Source organism: Filicampus tigris, chromosome 2 (genome assembly GCF_054856515.1).
Source record: "Filicampus tigris isolate MCC_2025a chromosome 2, RoL_Ftig_1.0, whole genome shotgun sequence".
Lineage (NCBI taxonomy): Eukaryota > Metazoa > Chordata > Actinopteri > Syngnathiformes > Syngnathidae > Filicampus > Filicampus tigris.
The window spans coordinates 16,314,949-16,332,143 of record NC_141218.1 but is presented as its reverse complement, the minus strand read 5'-3'; the positions used below and the strand labels follow the sequence as shown (position 1 = coordinate 16,332,143).

At 40.3% G+C, this 17,195-nt stretch overlaps 1 protein-coding gene and 1 long non-coding RNA gene across 11 annotated transcripts in view; one reads left to right on the top strand and one right to left on the bottom strand.

Moving 5' to 3' along the window:
* LOC147151595 (uncharacterized) overlaps window positions 1-17,195 on the top strand; it is a 195,197-nt gene that overhangs the window by 129,922 nt on the left and 48,080 nt on the right. For 6 of the 7 annotated variants that reach the window (XR_015090356.1, XR_015090351.1, XR_015090360.1 and 3 more), the window contains one exon: window positions 6,179-6,232. The exons of the other annotated variant lie outside the window; for it this stretch is intronic. This is a non-coding gene — a long non-coding RNA (uncharacterized LOC147151595). The remainder of the gene's footprint in view (window positions 1-6,178; window positions 6,233-17,195) is intronic. 7 annotated transcript variants of the gene reach the window in all.
* The window catches only part of LOC147151596 (glutamate receptor 3-like), a 105,908-nt gene that overhangs the window by 66,346 nt on the left and 22,367 nt on the right, over window positions 1-17,195 (bottom strand). For all 4 annotated transcript variants that reach the window (XR_015090315.1, XM_086057363.1, XM_086057341.1 and 1 more), the window contains exon 3: window positions 2,820-3,059. Coding sequence is in view for 3 of the 4 variants with exons in the window: in XM_086057363.1 (XP_085913489.1) it covers window positions 2,820-3,059 (240 nt within the window). In the remaining variant the exon portion in view is untranslated. The remainder of the gene's footprint in view (window positions 1-2,819; window positions 3,060-17,195) is intronic.

The window sequence follows — 17,195 nt, the reverse complement described above, 5'->3', positions numbered from 1 at the left end:
CTGTAAATCACACGCGCCTGCTGTAGCCTTAATTGCTGACTGAATCGGTGTTTTGTTTTCCTCTTCTCGCGTTGCCCTCCCTCTGATGCCCTCTGGTCCCTCCACTTTCTTTATACTAAGTGTCCGCCATCACTCTCACTCCACCACCTCCTCTATTTTAGTTTTCCAGCCTCCTTGTCCCCCATCTCTCCATCCGAGCCTGCCCCCAGCCACACAGTAAAGGCAAAATGGAGGGACGGCGGCTGTAGCTCAGCAGTGTCGGCCGTGCTGAAGGACGTGTGGGTTGCTCGCATCCGCGGGGAAGAGCCGATGAGTGTTCTAGTCAGAGTGACCCTAATTAACCACACATTATCTGCAGGCTGTGCGGTGGATTAAGGCCTTCAAGCTGAGAAGCAGACTTGAAGACCCAAAGACAGACTTCATATCCTGCCTCAAAGAAGGAGGAAGAGGGGCGGTATTGATGAGGTGAAAGACCGAAAGGGCCAGAGAGAAATCAGGATGCTTGAAGCTTATCTGCTGGTTAGGATCTTCCATTAACGAGCTAGTAAACATCTCAAATCCGTGCGAACGTGTGAAGACTATGCTTCCACGCTATCTGGCGCAGTCATTTTGTTTCCCCTCAAAGACAAAGACATAAAATAGCTCAGTCTGTCATATGATGAACATGCACCTCCCTCGTGCACAGGTGCTGAAGTTTCAGTAGGAGGGGGATCATTATATCGTTGTGCGATAATGAGCTCCTTTTCTCATTTGACATTAGAAATCCCTCCGAAATGAACACTTCAGCGTGTTGACAGGCCATCCTAAACATGAGGCACTGCTGCATTAAACCGGAGTCTATTGTCAACAAGGCAATTCAATCTGAGGACAACACAAAGCCCTCATTGATGCCGCACAAAGCGCGGCAGCCGCAAGCAGGCAGCGCCTGCGATTTCAGAAAGGAAAACATTTTAGCGGCAGATGTGACATACCTCATTTCCCATGACAGACGAGCCACTATCAACATGATTATACAGAAGATTAACTGACACAAACCAGCCAACTGTTCCAAGTAGGCAAAGATTATTGCTCATGAGACACCATTTCTTCAAGTGCTATGTGTTAATACAAGCTGCTGATTTATTTGTACTGATTTACATAACATAGCACTTCTGTATACATTAGTGCTGTGTTATGATTTCAAGCATTACAAGGCTCTTAGAGAGTATTACGGGCTATCCTCTGCTCACCCTTGTGTGCAGATGCTATTCTGAAATATACTGTGTCTTGTCACACTGTTCGCTGTCAGAAATAGGGGTACAGCAGTAGTCCATATCTGCCACCCAGGGTACATTTTATCCTAATGTACCCCACAAGATTCATTTTCTGATGCATTCCGGCCCGGCCATTCGTCCCGTACCATGCTGAAATATGGGTACATCATTCAGCCATGCCTAGGAATGTTACATACATCTATGACTATTGTGATTGGCTTTTATCTGACTTATGACTCAATTATGTCATTCTAGCCACCGATCTATTGATGCCTTTCCTATTACTCATTTGTATAAAGGTAGAGTGTTTAACAAATGTATTAATATAGGGGTCCGCAACCACCCAACCGCAGACAGATACTGGTTCTGTCCCAGGCTGCACAGAATGAACAAAAACTATTCAATTAATGATCAGATTCTGGAAGAAGTTTTTTTAATTTATTTTTTATTCTTTAAACAGATGCATCCACTCTGTCAAAACACTCATCTTGATTTGATACTTGAAAAAAGTGTGCCCACAAGCTAGAAAAAATGAGTTTAAAAAAAAACCATTCATGTACTTGGAGAGCTCCTTCAAATTGGGGAAAAGGCCAGTGAATGATTCATAATAAAAGCCTACAACTTGTACAAGTTGGGACCAGCTTGTTAAAGAGAAAATAGTGAAAAGGTCTCACTAATTTCAATAAATACATTTAGTTTAATGGTGAGTTATTTAATTATTTGATTTTATTCGTTTCTGTATCCGTCCATCAAAATATGTCTTTACATTAAACCGGTTCCTGACGAAAAACAGATTGGGGTCTGCTGTTTTAGACCACCATTCAATTTAAGATATATGCCATATGCCCTAAATCAACAGGAATGCTAAATATCAAAATAATTTTCTGTTTCTGTAACAGGTGATACACCATGATGTAGAAATACTTTTACGAAAATATTTTTTTTCTAAATCCTGCGATTGGCTGGCAATCAGTTCTGGGTGTAGACCACCTACTGCTGGAGACGGCTGAGAAGACGGCTCCACGCCTGCGACCCTTGTGAGGATAAAATGGCTTGAATAATGGATGGAAGGGTTTTTGTAATCTAAAATATAATTATTTTAGTTATCCATGAATACTCACCATTAGTGTTTACAAAACAAATGTCAAATTGAGTTTCTCATTTGTATTCCTGAACAGAAAGATGTCTTTCAGTGGTTTAATGTTATGCTTGGTTAATTATTTTATTAAATAAAAATATCTTGAATTCTGACATCTCAGAAAATGTAGTGAGCCATTGAATTCAGTTTAAAATTCCTCATTCCTGTTCAAAAATAGTCAAATAAAAAACCTCTAAAGAAAGAGTCGGCATTAAAGCACTTCAAGATGCTGGATGGTCTCTTCTTTTTTTTTTTATGATACATTGTCTAATACATTTGCTAAGCAGTGTATGTCCCCACGTTGTAAAAGTCAAATGTCAAGGGTGTAACAGCAGTACCTTTTGAAGGAACGACCACAGTGACAAGACAGTTTGCCTCTGGGGGATATTTTTTGTGAATGTACCGTATATTTCACGGTTGTCTCTTACCCCGGTCTGTGTCGTAGAGGTAGACAAACTTCTGCCACTTGTAGTGCGAGATCAGACTTAGGACTGCCCCTCGGAGCGCAGGACGCATCTGAATGACGAACTGCACCTCGTTGTCGGTTGGGTAACTGGGTGTGACGAAGGAGGTATGCAGAGCTCCGCAGAATGACGTCAAGGTGTTCATGGACTTTTTGTCGTAGAATCCGAAGATTGCATACACTCCGCGGGAGAACTGGGAGCAAACTGCAAGAGAGCCAAGATGTGCAGAGGCACGAGAGGGTTAAGGCGTGTGTTGGCAAAATTAGCGTATGCGCATTTAAAAACTTGCGCCTCATCACTACAGGCACTAAACGATCGATTGGGTCATTTGAACCTCCACTAATAGCCAATTAAAGCTTGATGTGACTGCTTTGCCCCTCAATACACTTGATAAGCCTTGACAGCATATCCTGGCTAATACACATTAACATATCGTGTTACTCATATTGGCCTCGTCTTTCTTCTCAAATTCTTCTTTTGATTTTTCTTAATCACTTAATTGCTTTAAAAGTTAATATCTTATATATTAAATTGTGTATAAGAGATTTTTCTTCTTTGGACAGTTTTGTTAAAAAGGGTATACATTAATAAAAATAAAAACAATGTACATGCGCATTGTGATTCTAAAGTAAATTAGAAACCATTTTAATGTTAAATTGATTTTTTCTAATTGACTTTTGCCCGATTGCGCTTTAAAAAAAACTTTAAAAAAGACACTTTTTGGAAACGACCTTAAAAAAAAAAAAAAAAAAAAAAACTAATTGTAATACAGCAAAACACATAAAAAAAGCAGAATGTGACTCAAATGAGTGCAGAGCTCTGCCAAAGCCAAATGCTAATTTGGATCACAACCTCAATATGACAGAAACACAATTTCTGCATGTCAGAATTTTGCCATGAAGCTCCATGAATTATTCACGGACAAATATGCCGAGCATAATAATACAGTAAATCTTGCAATTTTACCAAACGCAACAACAATTTCTGAATCAATTTATCCACACCTTCTGTAATGAAGGTTTTATGGGTGTGGTTCTACTACAGACAGCAATATAAAAACGCCAAAACTTAGACTAAGATTCAGTTGAGGAATATTCAGTACAGATGATAAAAATAGATGCGGAAGTAAACACGGCATTAAACTTCAAGCCATTTATGTTGTTTTTATTGTATTACCAAGTGGAAAAGCAGGGTTCAAATTACTGTAGTTGTTTTTTTCTGTTTCATTCTATTATACAGGCTACTAATAGAGGGTGACATATTGTGTAAACTTTTATAGGCCAAACTTTCAAACAAAAATGAAAATATCTCATAAATCAATGTGCTAGAAAAAAATAAAGACACGTTTTTTAATTAGCGTCAAAAATACGTTTACGGTCAGAAAAAGCCATCTCTGATTAAAATTTGCTGTTGACCAGTGTAATTAATCATTATGAAGGGCCCCTCGATGATTTTTGTCGACGGGGTTGGGGTTACGTATATATACCGGTATGCTAACCAATATTTTCCCGATGACACATAACAAAAGAAAGATATAGTGAGAACATTATCCATGTTACCTACGAGAGAGGAAGGGCCCCTCAGCCACCTTTGTAGACGTTGAGTGGTTGAGTTACCGAAATTTTTTATAACTAAGTGCCAACACCCCCAACTTCCTTGGACCCCTCAACAAGTCTTCCCATAACCACCGAGTGGTAGATAGTGGCAGTCAAAGGGAAGAAAGCAAAACTTTTCCATCTAGAAGAAACTCCCTGCAGCCCCCTGACACTTGTTTTTTTCTTGCAAGCTTCCACAAAAGTCTTTTTTTTTGCCTCGAGTGAGAGCAGGATTCTGTTTCATTACTGACCTCGCATGCCGCATTCGTGGCAACATTTGATCTGTTTTCACTGTAACATACCCAGAACTCATTCAGGGGGTTGAACATGTGAACATGCACATGACGTGACACATCCACATTTGTCTGTGCATTCATCATGCGCTCCAGTGGGTGATGAATGTTCACCACTCTCAGGCAAAGAAGTTTCCATTACGTCTGAAACCTCGTCCTAATGCTCCCAGCTACAGGTGTGCTTTCCGAGCCTTCACCAACTGCTGCTCGCTTTCCCTGATTTACTCTCAAGTGCTCCCACTGGGTAATGAAGCATCCTGAGCAGCTGTAAACACTTTGAATATTTCACCACAATGGTCGGATGTTGGGAAGGATCGTTACATAGTGTCACATTAAACGGTTGTGTTAAACATCGGTGCCTGATTGTTATCCATACAAGTTGCACATCCAACGGTACTCAGTCTAAAAATGGCTTTTTAGCTGAGATGAGTCAGCCAAAAGTGGAATCAGTCCATCTCAAATATCGCACAGTTTGTGTTTGCTACCTGCATTGCAATTATGAACAATGAATTGAATTCAAATCGCAATCAGGGTTCCTACAGCTTATATATTATTATTGTTCAAATTATGATTATTATAACAATTATTATTATCATACTTTTATTAGTTTTTTGTCTGCTTTTCCCCATGTTCCCTCTGTTTTTCATACAAAAACGTATATTGAATGTTTATCAGCGTTTATTGAACACATTTGGCTTAGTAAAAAAAACTATGATAATGTATATATATATATATATATATATATATATATATATATATATATATACTGTTCCATAAGAGGAGCTCTCAATTTGCTCACCCAATTATTCAGTAGGGAATAGTGATCCTATAAATTTGCACTGAATGGCCACAAATTAGCATTTTGTCCACACATTATATTTATAGTTTCTACAATAATAATAAAAAAAAGTTGTATTTGCCCTCTTTTTAACTTTGAGCACCTCCCTCTCCAAAGGTTTTTTGCAGAGCCGTGGTGTTTAGTAAATTAATACCTCCATAATTGAAGAAGATAAATTGTCTTTCATATTAATTTATGATTAGTTTGCCTTTATTTATCTATGTATTATAAATTTGATAGTGTTTATTATAATACAGACTAATTTATTGCTGGTGTTTGTTTAAAAATAAACGAGAAGAGGACCTTGAAAAAAAATATTGTATATTTATTCACAGTTGTAATATTGAGGAAAATAATTGCAATCAGGTTTTTCAAAATCCCTCAGCCCTAATTGCATTCAAACACACCTCTTTGAATGATTTTGAGCCTTGTTGTTTCATAAAGTCTGCATGTGACACACTGTATACTCAGAAGAACACGACAGAGCTCACATATTGAGCTCTTTAGCGCAATTACTTGTGAATGAGAGATCTAGTTAGTAGTAGGATTTGCCTCATCCTCTCTAATTCCCTTCCCCGCCTATCTGTCCTGCTGCAGACACATCGCCCAAGGTGCGGCACCTTCAGCAACAGCCGCAGAGTCACACATGCTGTAAGTGAATCAACAGATGGACAGCAGTATTGTCACTAAGAGCTGCAGTTATCTTCTACAGTGAATGGAAGCCAGCAGTTTCCTCTGCTCCCTCTTAATTTAGGCCAGTTCTGACACAGAACACGTCCTAAGGGACCGGGTCTGGCGGCATCTTTTTTTCCCCCCAATCCAGCTGTCGTCTGCTTATTAGGTTCATCTTTGAGTGAGTTTGATATTCAATAACAGATACTGTATGTGATATGGCACCACACTCCCTTTTCAGTGTCACGGTCTTATTGTAGTGGAGGGGTTTGTGATCCCATGAGTAATAGTGTGGTGAACGATGTTTAGAGGCATGCTCACACTCTGGCAATGTTTTAAGGGACCGAGAAATGAGTACTTCAGTTTCGGGGGCACACACACAGCGTTGCTCAGATTCAGTTGGATCCTAAAATACTGCCTATTTTCTACCAACACTGTGAACTAGTGTCACGATTCATTCATTCCTTCAAATATTTCACTTTAGAAAAATGAATTCTTGGTTTACCTCTGAGGTAATTATTTCCGAGTAATGTACACATACACACTGTAGGCCCTACTTTTTTGCCTTGTGCAAAGCTCAGTCTAACTCTGCACATGGGTGGAGTTTTCTTTCTTTTGGTAGTTTCCTAAGCGGCGCCCCTCATTCACTTTAAATTCAGCACAGAGAAAGTTGTGCTGTCCGCATGGCATGTGTAAATGCAAGAAATTGGTTCGCGCAAAGTACATTTAAAAGGAACTGCAAGAAGATAGCCACTTGTGAATGAATGTTAAGTTGGGTGATGTGGATAGCCACAAATGGACGCATGATCGGGGCTGGAAGGCAAATCATAGGATAAAATCATGTCTCCCAAAGTACTGAGCCTAAGGTCATTTTATCTGGGACATCTGTGGCATCAGTAGAGGTTGGCAAATGTAAAAAAAATCCACTGGAATGTTTTTAGTGTTATTTAGTGACTCTTTGATTGAAAAACTGCACTAGTCGTGCCCGGCTGATGCCCCGATACCACACCTTTGCCAGTCCCAAGCCCCGATAAAAATCTGGCCAAACAATAACCAAACAACTAAACAATAATGTGAGGATTAAAAAGTGTGTTTGGTAAATTCCAAAATAAATTACAAGCACTTCAAGTAATGCAAATCATGGTCTCCCCACTTTAAGCCAGTGAATTAATCTTTTTAACAAATGCTAATGGTCTGTTTGTTTAAATGAGCTTATTATATGCTGCTCATCAATCTTCAACCCATTTACTCAGTTTAATTTATTTATTTATAGCATAATCAATTACCAAAATAATCAATTGCAACAGCTGGACTGCACACCTGCTTTCGTCGACATGACCTATGCTAAACTTGCACTCCGTCCACCTAAACATCATTTGTGATATACTGTATAGTAAAACAAGCATTCATTGCTGCTACAAATAGACTTCAAGCACTGTTAGTGTAGCACTCCGTACAATTAATGGAAACTGTGTTATTGATTTTCAATGAAGCCGGCGTGTGCACAAACCTTTTGTTTTCTTACTCCACTAACAAGCTCCAACACACGCTGGGGCTTCACGGGTGTCGGCATCCTGCAGACGGCATTAAAAGTAACTTCGGAGAGCCCTCAAGGGAGACGAGATATGCTGTTGATCACTAAGCCTTAAGCAACGTGCCTACTTGTCAGTGAAGTAATGGTCACATTACTTCAACCAGGCAGCTCGAACCAAACACTTGCATAAAGAGCAGGGAGATCATTATGTAAATTGTAAACAAGCTGCAGGTTCTCCTAGCCCTTTTGGAGACAAACATAGGCTCTCATATTACAGTAATGAATAGTCAGGTGTGAGGAACAAACTCACAATTCTACATAACCACACGTGTGAAGGGTGTGAGTCAAGCGCACTTGTTATTCTACAACAGCAAAATATGAAATATTTACACGGGATTGGCCGCGTCCATTCCAGTTTTTTATTTGTGTGTTGTATATTAATAGTGGAATTCTTAACATATATATTTTTTTAAACTATTGATGTTATCCAGGGAAGTTAAAATGAAAACATAAAATTAGCCACATACTAGAAATTAGACTTGAAACCGCCCTTAGGCCTACCTGAAGCATCCATATACAGTATACCTCTTTTTTGAGTGAGCTATAGCCTTTTCTCACTTTGGCCGGGAGGACTGATTGCCATTCAACAACCATTCCCATTCATATTCACACCTACGGACAATTTAGTCTTCAGTTATTTTGTTTTTTGGAATATATACAACCAGAGATTTAAAACCTGGGACACTGTAATCGCTTAACAGTTACCCAATGAGCAAGTGACAGTTTGGCTCCCATGTGACACAATTTCTATGTAATGATTTTGCTTTCAATTGTGGATTAAAATAAAAGACAAAGCTTCCGATGTGCAATTTAAATGGAGAGATTAATGATGGGTTGTTTTTTTTAACCCATTCGTTGGGTAGCTGTGGATTTTGAGCAAATTTGGTTACTTTTACCAAGGGTGGATTGATTATTTTAGCGCAGAGAGATTGGGTTGAAGATTGGATATTGCCGGGAGAAGAGATTCATCTTTTTGCCATTTTTGACAGTTCTACATACTGAAGTTGAATTAAATTTAAAGGAACATTTTTTGAAAACGTTGGTGGCAACTGGTAGGTAACCCCTTTGACATAGGACACAGGGATAGAGGTTCAAATTCCAGTCAGGGCGGATCGAAAATGTGTGGGTTGTGTCTGAATGGGAATAAGGTGTAAAAACTGTGTCAGACCTATCATGTGAAAGGAGAAAGAAAATGTTCGTAATCAATTTAGAGGTTTTTTTTTTAACTACAGCTATACTAATTCCATTCCTTGATGGCTTGAATTCTGGTTAGTTTTTACACCTTGTTGGATCAAAGCCTTGACCCAACATGCTGGCTCAAATCCTCAACCCAATGCGCTGGGTATAAATAACCCAGCATTGGCTCAGTCCCTTGTAGACCCAGCACTGGGTTAGCTAGTTCTCCCAGTTTGGGTTACTTTTGACTCAGCAGTTTTAAGAGTACAGTGGTAAGTAATTTACCTCTGCTTATTACTGTTGAGTAAAATGTTTTTGATGTGATGTGGTAAAAGCCACTTATAACTTTCATTTTCAACTTCTGCAAACTGCCTTCTTGTCAAATGTCAAATTGTCAAAATAAAATGTTGAAGCAGTGATTGGTGCTTGCATCCAAAATAACTTTCTAATAATTCTAACAAAAAGGTATCATGCGGTAGAATTCATAGTTGACAATTTCTAGCTACTCTTCAGAGCTGTAGGATGTTTAATTTATAAACATCTATGTATATTTTATTTGATTTTAACATTTGATACAAGCAGTGACATTTTGATTCACACTATTACTCCCATGTAGAGTGTTTCTAATTGTTAGTGGGAAAGCAGAGCTTACTACAGATTTCCTTTATTAATAATGAGAAAAATATGCAACAAGGCAATAAGCCGTTACATATTTGCCCACCAGGGAGGGATTTGAAGTTTGCCGTAAAATGAAAAGTTCACTGAAGCACCACTTGCTGCTAAATAACCGGAGTAAGCCTCAAGTTAATGGACGGACTTGAACATTAGTTCTTACATATGGAAATTCCTGGCTGGCTGGAGCCAGGGGGGGCATAAAACTGTATTTATGTGTTTGTCTCCGCAAAGTCCTGAACTTTCCATCGCCTCTTTCTCCTCACCTTTATCCCCAGTCTTTATCCTGACCTCTCCTTTTGTTGCCTGTCTTTTGCCTCAGCCATCTGCTCCTGCCCTGCAGCAAACCATCTCTTCAAGTGTGTCTCTCTCTCTTTCTCTCCACCTGAGTGCCTCTCCCCCATCCCTTTTCATGCGGTCTCTCTCTCCATAATATCAGTATACTGCATCAGTGAAGCAGACTGGTACTGGACTCCTGCAAAAAAGAAAAAAAAAAAAAAAAAAAAAAAGCAGTGTGCACTCTCAGAGGAGAAAGTGGCTGCTCTTGCATGAAGCTCATCCCTCATGGTGATTAAATAAAAATGAATAAGGATTGCCCGTTGAGGGAAAACACAAAGGCTGAAAGTGTCCCCACAGCTCAGAAGAAATCACACACTGTTTAGTCTAATGCGATGATTCCTCGAGTGTCACCTTGAATTTCAACAATAGCAAATTACTCTGACAAGCATGTGTGCGTGAATGACGTCAGGACAAAAGCCTGCGCGGGGACGGAGAGATCTAATACAAAGATACGTCATCTTCTTGCCCATTCCTTCGCCTCTCATCGCATTTTCTCGTCCTCTCGTCTTGTGTTGCTAACTGCTCTTCCTCCCCCTTGGCCTCCCCCTGCCCCTCCCCCTGCTGCGGGGAACCAAGCATCCCATCTCCAGTTCACTGGTCAAACACACACAGTTGCGCCGCCCTCATTCCCGTTCCATAATCAGGACACACAGTAGTGCTACAGGGGTCTTACATTTCTGATGCATCACTTGAGATGACTGGCCTGCCGGAATGCTAGCTCAGATGGATACGCGCTATCCTGCAGGCACTTCAAGAAAGAAAAAATCCTTATACTGTATTTGGACTACGCCAACCTTTTTTCTTTTGCTCTGTCAAGGGGATAAGGGCAAAGGACACTAAATGTCAAAGATGATTGTATCTTTTTAGCTATTTTCTTTTTCTATAAACGGCCTCCATTGTATGCCTCTTTCTTGTGATCTGCATATAGCTCTTCTACTTGTCCACGCCCCCCTTGCTCTTATTCCAACTTTGGGACCTGCCCTGAAGAGGGGATGCTGTCAGGAGCAGATAGCTCCTAAGTGCCCTTGGGGGGGGTTGCATCAGCTCTCGCCGTGGAGATGTGCAGTGTGCTTCAAAGTGTTAACTCAAATGGCAAAGCCGCATTGAAGCCGGCGTGAAACATTAAAGAGAAGATGTCACTCGTCCTGCTGCATCAGCTTCTCACGTCGGTCTCATTTTTTTTTTTTTCATATTTATATTTTATGCATATTCATATTTTCAGATTTAACTCTCTGTGAACTCACTTGATAACAGAACTCCCCTGTTTCTCTCTTGCTTCCAGGGCAATTGCAATTAAGGACTTGAAAAGAGCTGTTGAAAATGTGTGTTCGTCACTGTGGATGAGACAATAATATTTCTTGAAAGACAACATGGTGCTCATAAAATGTGGAAATGCTACCAAAGGCTGTTATGAACATAATACTGTGCTCACTCCCAACTAATTACACAAGTGCAACCTCGCACGTTTTCGTTTCCCCGCAAAGGGGTGCAAAAATCATTGGAAACAATTCATTCATTGATGGGTAGTAAATGATTTTAAAAAAACACACAGACAAATACAAACTGTTAATATGAGCCATTTATAAAATAACTTATCCATTGGGGTACCAACCACACTTTTACACTCTTACAACTATCGGGACAAAGGTAACCCAAATAGGCGAATCAGCTAACGCAGCACTTGGTCCAAAAGGCACGGAGCCAATGCTGGGTTATTTGGACCCAACACATTGGGTTGAGGATTTCACGCAGCACGTTTGGTAGAGATTTTGATCAAATAGCTGTTAAAAACTACCCATACTGATGAGTTAAAGCAACCAAGTAATGGCTTACCAGATTATCAGTATAGCTGTGGATAATAATGATACAAATGTTACTACCAATATTTTCTTTCCACACCAAGTCACTTGCATGATACAATATGTTTGTCACAGTTTTTACAACGGATGCCCTTCCTGACACTACGAACCCATTTTCCCACCCATCCAGCCGCCGACAACGTTTTCTACGAATTTTACATAACATATATTTCCACTTCAGTACACAAGACATAGAATGGCGACCAGCTTCAGCCCGCCAAAATTCAATTTTCCAACTAGTCTACTGTGTAAAAATAATGAACCCAACCTTTGGTAAAAGTAACCCAATCTAGTCAAAATCCATAGCCACCGAGTGGGTTCATAAAAAAAAAAAATAAAGCTGGGCATTTTACTAATATTTCGGAGTCCGTTTATCGCCATCCGTCTGCAGCCAGGGTACCCTTCCACCGTCCATCTATCTACCTTTTTGTCAACCCGGAACATGCCTGTCAAGTTGTACACTTTCGGCGTAATTTGTACAGGTGGAAACACCTTTTCCAACACGTACGCTGTACATTCGCTGATTTCCGTTCACGTGACGGTAGCCATTCTAAAATAATGTGTAATATGTAAGATTATATATAGAAATACAAGGGCAAATTACAACTTTTGTAAGATTCAGTACACTCCGGGGTTGACCGGCATGTAGTAATCGCCTTTAGGTAGGTCCGTCATTTTAAACAGCCTTTCGTTAGGGTTTCTGTTGACCAACTTTGACCCCACCCGCAGCCAACGGGAAATGGAAGCCTCGCCACGGCCACAGAATATAAACGATTACATAGATGGAAAAAATGTGCTTCAAATCTAAGGCGCGTCCGTCACATAGGCAGAATGTCCATCTCTGAAAACAACCAAGCATTTTTTGGGGAGTGTGTGTATGATAATAATAAATCAGTGGAGTTATACTTACTCCAATCTATTGATTGGTTGTCAAAAATAGTCTAGTCTGAATATCTAAAAGAGAATGAGAAAAACGCAAAATGTGGTGATTATTTTCTTATGAAGAAGACTGTTTATTGGGGTGTGATCCTCTTCTGTGTTGTATCACTGATGGATTAGAGCGATGTTGCCTTTCTATGATGTCATACAATTTATGTAGATGATGCATCACCATGCCTCCAATCTTATTGTACAAACCAAATCCAGATAAGGTTTTTTGTTCCGAACAATACAATGGAAAGCTGCATATTTGGTGCAAATGCGGTGCGTCATGCATTTACAGTATATTCTGTATTATCCTCATGAGGAGAACACTTTATATATTACTTTTAGTAAGAGATTTTTGAAGGTACATTTGTCACATTTCATTTGCTCTAAAAGTCAATAGTTTTTGTTTTTTCTTGGCCTTGTACCGAAATGTCACGACCACAATAGTAACTGCCTGGCAACAGTAATTAGTCAGCCTCTCTCATGAGGCTGGTTGTGATGATAGCACCACACAAAGCATTAAGTAGGAACAATAGGAAAACTTTGCTCAAATCTAGTGAGCATCTGCTTGGTTTTTTTCCCCTGCTATCATTTTTAGTGACTATTCTCATTTGTATGAGTTATAGAAAAAATACACTTCATGTGCTGTAATCATAAATAACAAAACTTAAGAGATGTTGTTACAAATATTTTTGGGGAAAGCTGATTAATTGCAGTCGTAAGAAAGCTACCGCGACTTCCTAGCAATCATTCAAAAATCTAATCTCGATGTCAAAGTCAGAACCCGACACAAGGTCAAGTGTGTCGGTTTGTACAGTATATTGTAGTGCTTCACAATCACTCCAGTTCATTCAACTCTACTCTGCCTTCTCCTTCCACCTCTGTGGCCCTCCACTTGGCCTCCAGGCGATCGTGGGCTGTACTTGGGAGATTGTCTGGTAAGCAATCCCAAAGGGAATGAGCACCTCTCAAGTCCATCCGCTTGTGACACTTATTGTCACCTTCAAGGTCTTACTGTCGCACATTGTTTGACAAGAGAACAGCAAACAGGGCTGAGAGCCGAAAGCCCGGGTCAAACAAACCTTCCTTTGGTGATTATTTTTTAATCCTCAGTTCGATGCACCTTGTTTGAGTGGCAGACTCATTATTCAGGAGCAAGAGGGCAGAAAGTTTAAGCGAGAACATTGTTGAAACATGATGGCTATTTTAAAACTTGAGATAACGCTGGCTTTTTGATATTAGCTGCTGAGAATTTCACTTTCAAGGGGCTTTGATGCATGAAGAAATTTCATGCTGCGTGCCCTCGTCTGCAGCATGTCATCTCTTGAACACATGCAATTAAGGACTATCTGCAAAAGCAGATAAGAGGCGCAAACACTTGGCCATCTCTTCCCTTTAGAGGTTGGCCGATGTCAAGCCAGAAAATAACAATCGCATCTTGGTCGAGCTCATGTTGTTCACCGTTTGCTGCAATGCAGGGGAGAGAGGAGGAAGAGTGCTCCAGGCCTTGTATCATCCTTTAAAAAAAAAAAAAAAACATCTCCCCTCGCACATTCAGGGAGATTGTCACAAGAGCACTAGAGAGGGGACAGCTGCTAAACACTGACCCGGTGAGCATGCCTGCTTGCATTTTTAAGGAGGATTCACCCGTGTATGAAACACGTAAGGCTTATGATATTCTGTAATTGGATTTCCCAGAAAGCTGGTGACAAAGTCTCTCACACACCACTAATCCTCCCAATCAACTTTGCGGGCCCAAGGCGCACTCATCATCGCATGATGAATATGGAGGGCGCAAGCGAGCTGGAAGCGAGGAAGAACGCGCTGACCGACGATGAAGCGAATCGCTTCCGTGACGCCACAGGAACGGACAGTCATTAAAAAAGGAGAGGCGTCGCGTTCCGCCACACGGGGTCTTATCTGCATCTCTAACGTTGGGAACGAGATGGGTCACGGGGCGGTCGCCACAGCGGCGAGAGGAGCGAATTCAACACGTCAGCTGAACACAAACGTTTGAATGCTCGCTGTCACGCGTGGTCAAGGCTTCTGTCAAATAATGATTCGCTTTTGCTAAATCAACGGAAACAGATCACGCTAAGGCTTCATGAAAAGTGCCTTTTACAAGGGAAGACAAAAGGACTTGCAGCCCCATCAAGGATATGCCAGTAATTGTTCAGAAAATAATTCAACTTGACTAGAGCGGGGGGCTCGCCTCGCTCGGGTAAACATGTATGGTGATATTTCATCTATAGCGCCAAGCAGTCGACTTGACTTGTTTTGAATTCAATTGTAAACATCAGGAGAAAATACCTGGCAGCTTGTTCTTGCGCTTACTTGGATGAGCCAGGGCCATATTTTCTCTTTTTTACCCTTGTCAAAAATGCTGGATTCTTTTTCTGCCCCTCCTGTGTCCATCAACATCAATACATGTTGTTTTCGAGGCCTTGGACAATTTTTTTTGATCCAAGTATGTTCCCGAGTGGTAATTCCTGGGTTTTGACAATCAGTCCAGAAATACACTTCTTACCCCTGCTGTTGAAATCTGCATTGAAATCTCTCTCCTTAGCATGTAGATAATTTAAATTTCTTGGCATATATTAAACATGTCAAAACATAGTTAAATATGTAGCTGACTTCAAACAAAGCAAATCTAAGGCTAACCAGAGTTAAATAGATATACTTAACAAAAATATAAACGGAACAGTTTTGTTTTGCTCCCATTTTTTATGAGATGAACTCAAAAGTCTAGAACTTTTTCCACATACACAATGTCACCATTTCTCTCAAATATTGTTCACACACCAGTCTAAGTGTGTGAGCACTTCTCCTTTGCAGAGATAATCCATCCCAGCTCACAGGTGTGCCATATCAAGATGCTGATTAGACACCATGACCAGTGCACAGATGTGCCTTAGACTGCCCACAAAAGAAGGCCACTGTGAAAGGTGCAGTTATATGTATCAATACATATCGGATTGCATCCAAAGTACTGGGATCCGTATCGGATTGGGACAATCGTGTATCGTCCCAGCCCTAACAGATACCGTATTTTCCGGACTATAAGGCGCAACTTTTTTCCTAGATTTTGAATCATGCGGTTTATAGTCCGGTGCGGCTATTCTGTGGGTTTTTCTTCCACCGCTCGGGGCGCTCTAACCGGTATGAAAGCACAATTCAATACAATACATTTCCCATTAACTGGATGTGACTGCAGGTGGAGGAGTTCAACAGGCGAGGGCGCCATAGACTAGGTTATTGCATTAGGTGCTGTAATGCTTTGATTTTATGTTTTCCTAGAGGTCCCCGAAGTGCACATGAATGCGATTGGCTGATGTTCCGTCTGTACTGTTGTTTCGATGTGAAATGCTATTGTTGATTTAGCACATTGTGTGTTAGATTGGCTGACTTTATTAACATAAAACATGACAAGTGCATATGTAGAATTTAGTAGAACAATAGATGGTGGAGTCTGGTGGACATTAGCTGACAAACTGGAGCGGCAGTCGGCAGTGAAATGAAGATAAGTACTGTTTATTTTCTCTTGGTTCTCTTCTGTTTTAATCAGCAACCTTGCTGCAGTGGTAAAAGGCACTATTAGGAAATAATGTGCTCAGGTACACACATGTACATTTACAGTTCATAATCATTCTGTAAATGCAGTAAATATAAAAGTTTTCAACATAGATAGGTGCGGCTTATATAAAAGTGCAACTTATTTAAGTTTTTTTCCAAAATGTTCTAAAAAAAAAAAAAAATAGAGCGGCTTATATAACGGTGCGGCTTATGTCCCGGAAAATACGGTAGATAGATTGATAGAATGAGCTCATCTAAGATATTAATATCGTCACAATCTTGGGTCACAGGTATTGGTGGGAGGCATTCCAGCCTATTTAAGTAGGATGTTCTTTATTTGAGCAAGCAGTAGTCAAAAAATAATCTGCAATTAGCTTGATACCCATTTTATGACCTTTATATGTATGCCGTGTGGGAAAGTTCCACTGTAAATCAAATGGCTCTGCGTTCCGGTTGTGACTGCGTGCCAGGCTGGATGTGGCTCTTGGGCTGGTTGGTAGTTGGTTGACAAAAAATAACCACTTTTGTACAACAACAGGGGACACAAAATGCATTCAGAATACCACGTTAGGAGACATGAGACATTTTTATTTCTCGTTTAGAGATACTATCGGCATGTGGCACTTATTGCTCTTCTTTGTTGAATTTATTGACTGCAGCCTACTTGTAGTATTTTGTTTACTCAGAACAGGTGTACAAAATGTTTCACTGATGAAATCGAGTTCTCAAGAATCAAAATATGTCTGGAGTTGCATGCAGAGGATTCATCTACATAACTTTTTGTAATTTGTGCTTCAAGCAG